Genomic DNA, 3,951 nt, shown 5'->3' with positions numbered 1-3,951 from the left:
ATATAGTATACGTGTATGTGGATGTGGTACGTATTCTCTTCGATAACCGGACTAACAGGTGAGTGTTGTACCATTGTGGAATTTTAATGATTCATTGAAGTAGTGTACAGCTGTAGACTCGTCATATGTGGTTCATTCATACCGCGAGACTTTTCACTTTACATCGCACGCCATACATATCATTACGGCAGGCATGTTTTATTCTGTGCCTATAGTGTATTCAAAGTAACTCAAGTTTTTTCATACTCATTTTTTCCTAGGCGTCATCCGGTCGACTGCTGAGGTTCCTTACAGCGCACTTCAAAGCTGTCACGGTGCTGAAGTTCACAGCAGATGGCATGACTCTCGTATCCGCTGGAGGAGATGGTGTGGTCCAAGTGTGGAGTGTTGTTAGGTACGCCATCTCCATGCACATTGTGTTTATTCACATGCCGTTTACGTCTTGTCGGGTGGGTCGATCACACGACTCCCTATGCCTGAAAGACAATTTATCCACTTTAATTCAGCAATTTGGTTGTATGCCGTATATTCTCAACCCAAAATTCGTGTATGTAGAACAATCTTATTTAATATCTTTGGTACAGCTTATTGGACCCTACCGCTGGTGCACCCAAGCCCACATACACCTGGTCGAGCCACTCCCTGCCTGTCACCGCTATACACATTGGTTCGGGCACGTCCAGCAGTTGCCGCGTTCTGACAGTGTCATTAGACAGAACGGCAAAGTTATGGGACATGGCGTCAGGGAAGGTGTTGTGCACGCTCGTGTTCCCGGCTGGATTAACGAGTTGTGCCATGGATCCCGCAGAGTTTATCATGTGTGTTGGAGCCAGTGATGGCTACATATACAAGGTATGGGGTTTGCTATCAAGCCTTTGTGCGTCGTTATGGTCGAGGGATGGGTTTGTATGTTGATGGAAGGGGAGTGAGGTGTGAACGTATCACTACGTTCATTCGATATCACTACACGTGTGCAGATTCGGCTGCACGTATGATCTGCATACTATGTACTTCTGCATGCTGTGGAATAGACTTCGTAGTTCTTTGTAGTCAAAGCACTAGATTGATGTTTTGCCACTATAGCTTGGTGTGTTTTAGATGGTTTACGTAGCTTTAAACTGTCACCCGTAGTTGTGGACAAGTTGACCCAAATCGTGCACACTGGCCGCTTGCTCGCAGGTATGTTGCACCTTTGCGATACGCATGCTTTCGCATGGCATGTTTGCGGCTCTCCTGTCATTTCAAACTATTATCAAAATTTATCTTATCCATACCATCCATTAAATAGGCAGAAATGTTCCAATTGAATATCAGCGAATCAAAGGGGAGCTCTATAGACACCGCGAGTAGTCGACAAACTTTCCTCAGTCACACAGCTGAGGTGACCAGTCTCGAGCTGTCACATGACTGCAATCTTTTGGTCTCTGGTTCATTAGACGGAACAGTCGTGGTCTGGGACTTGACCAGCTCAGAAAAGCTCAGGACATTCCGGTTACATGAAGGTAGTTTTTTTTGTGCACGTTGCCTGATATCTCCCTGCCGACTCGCCTCAAAATACTTTTTCAATCTCTTGCAGGAGGGGAGGTGGATGAACATTTCACATTTCACATTTGGCGTGTGCAAACAGGAAGAACACACTAAAAATTATTTACCTTCCTTTCTATGTCGTGCTGATTATCATAAATGTCTCCAAATACAGGTCCAATCACAAATCTTTCATTGATTTTAAGGCCAAGGTCCGTATTCAATAACACAATAGTACAGAACGACGTACCTCCACTAGATCGATATCTTAGCCAGGGACCTGTGCTAGACGGTGTCCAATTGATTACAACGGCAACCTGCCCACCACAACCGGTACGTCCATTGTATTTGTCAGCAGCAGACTTTATAGGAAAGCCGACATCATGTGTTTGCTTTTTGGTGATGTATATGATTGTTCCGTTAAAAATGTCCACCTTGCCACGCTTAAATTTTTGTTTAAGTTGTGTATATCTGTAGGTGCCTTCCAACCCGGTGATCTATATTTGGTACAGAATCTTGCGGCACTAATTCAGAGCGCTTTATTTTGTTCACTCGCCGAAAATCTACAACCTGTACATGGTACCGGTAGGGTGCCCAACATTAGTATCGTACACATCGCCACTCACTGTAATCATTCACACCGAACAACAGCCGAGTTCAGATATAGCTATCGATGGCGCGCTTATACGTGAAGAAATTGAGGAGCGGACTTGTGCGATCGTCGAAGAATCGCAGCGAGACAGACTACATGCATGTGAGCAAGACTTATTAGCGGCGAAGGCTGACCTGGAAAGAGCCAGAGGCTTGAACGATCAATTATACGAACGGCTGAGCAAAAGCATCCGACAATAGCGGCACTATCAAGTACAAATAAACACGACGCATGCTGGGAACAATTCAAATACTCCAATTTTATATGGTATTGTATCACCCCGTAAAATGAAAATACGTTTAAATTTACCAAAAAGAACCCCTCTCATCTTTAGTTAATGTTAACAGGGATCCTCAGGGATTTGGCATCAACAAAGCATAAATATCCGATGGTACCGGGGTCTCAGTGTGATTCTAAATTGAATTGCTGCTGATTTTTTATGTACACGTGCAGATTTGTCATGCACAAAATTAGATTGTCAAACGCTTTTTTTATCGATGTAATGACAACTCGAAATCGCAACTGTTGTTGAACTTCTACACAACTCGATAATGGGAGGAATGTACACACCCTTAGAAACATGATATATCTGGAGGTATTCTAAGGTAGAGCACGGCAAGTCAGAGCGACTATATTAAGAATACAAGGACGCTGAATGTCACCGGGAACCTTAATTAAAATACAGGACACATATCACAGAGAAGATAAGAGGGAGTCGGGGAGGTCATTTTATTTTACTGTATACGATGATACTCAGTCGCACTACTACAAATTGACCTCTGATGGGTCAATACTCTAGACAATGGGGGTTTTTTAGTCGGCGCCCTTGGATCTCTGTAATATCCGTGCTGAATGAAGCGAGAAGTGATATCTTACTCAGTAGAGAGAAGTAGAGCAGTAAATAGACCACTTCGGACTCGAATGGCACTCTAACCAACGCTGAGACTGTGACAATGGCCGGTTTGCTCTCTGGTACCGCGGTGCCCATCTGCAATGACGATATGTAACTTCGCGAGGCGTGCTTTAGGTATTTTATATACACACTGTACCGTGTGCTGTTGTGTATGACAGTATGACAACACCGACTATTTGTATAGGTTTGCATGTTTAAAAAAAAATTTTCAGGTCGGGGAATTTCAAACTTCTCCGACATCTCGATGAAGAAACGAGGAGCACCTTCACTCAAAACTGCAACAGTATTACAATATACCGTTATACATGCGACTATACAGTATAAGGCTAATACTGGAGGTAACCGGCAAAGTGACTGCATCGCTGATCAGTGATTATGCAATATAAATACTACATATCACAATGCACAGGCACAGCAGACTTTCCACATGAAGTGTTGGCCTGGTAAACGACAAAGTGGTATTAGAGATAAACATCTGAAAAAACCAAGGGTGAGGAATGTGGTTGGCACGAGGCTTTTAGGCCCATTTTTTAAAATTTTTGTTTCAGTTTCTAGTTTTTGTTTTAAAAACAAAACAAAAATGTTATTGGAAAAGACTCCAAATTCAAAAGTGAAAAAATATATTGTCACAAATCAGACCATATGTAGCCTCTTTTTCTAATAAATCAGACACAAGACCAAATCTGTATGTATTTGATTTAGGAAATATATATAATAAAAACACACAAAAACATGTCGTTTACCAGGACAGATGCAGTTAGCATTTAGTGACTGACTCACTACGAGTGACTACTGACTCTAGTTCATATTATGTTATTTTTTTTGTTTTTGTTTTTGTTTTGAAAAAAAAAACAAACAAAAG

General features: G+C 42.2%; 2 protein-coding genes across 2 annotated transcripts; one reads left to right on the top strand and one right to left on the bottom strand.

The window, feature by feature from the left end:
- Positions 1-252: 252 nt before the first annotated feature.
- Positions 253-1,857, top strand: SARC_12952 (hypothetical protein; the record flags this gene model as incomplete). Its single annotated transcript, XM_014292933.1, has 4 exons — positions 253-394; positions 585-852; positions 1,289-1,502; positions 1,700-1,857. Coding segments are annotated over exons 1-4 (696 nt in total), but the record flags the coding sequence as incomplete, so codon positions are not given.
- Positions 1,858-2,890: 1,033 nt separating this feature from the next.
- On the bottom strand, positions 2,891-3,436 carry SARC_12950 (hypothetical protein; the record flags this gene model as incomplete). Its single annotated transcript, XM_014292932.1, has 1 exon — positions 2,891-3,436. A coding segment is annotated over one exon (473 nt), but the record flags the coding sequence as incomplete, so codon positions are not given.
- Positions 3,437-3,951: the final 515 nt, after the last annotated feature.

Source organism: Sphaeroforma arctica (assembly GCF_001186125.1).
Source record: "Sphaeroforma arctica JP610 unplaced genomic scaffold supercont1.2749, whole genome shotgun sequence".
Taxonomy (NCBI): domain Eukaryota; class Ichthyosporea; order Ichthyophonida; genus Sphaeroforma; species Sphaeroforma arctica.
The sequence above is the reverse complement of the archived record's forward strand: the minus strand, read 5'-3'. Positions and strand labels throughout refer to the sequence as shown.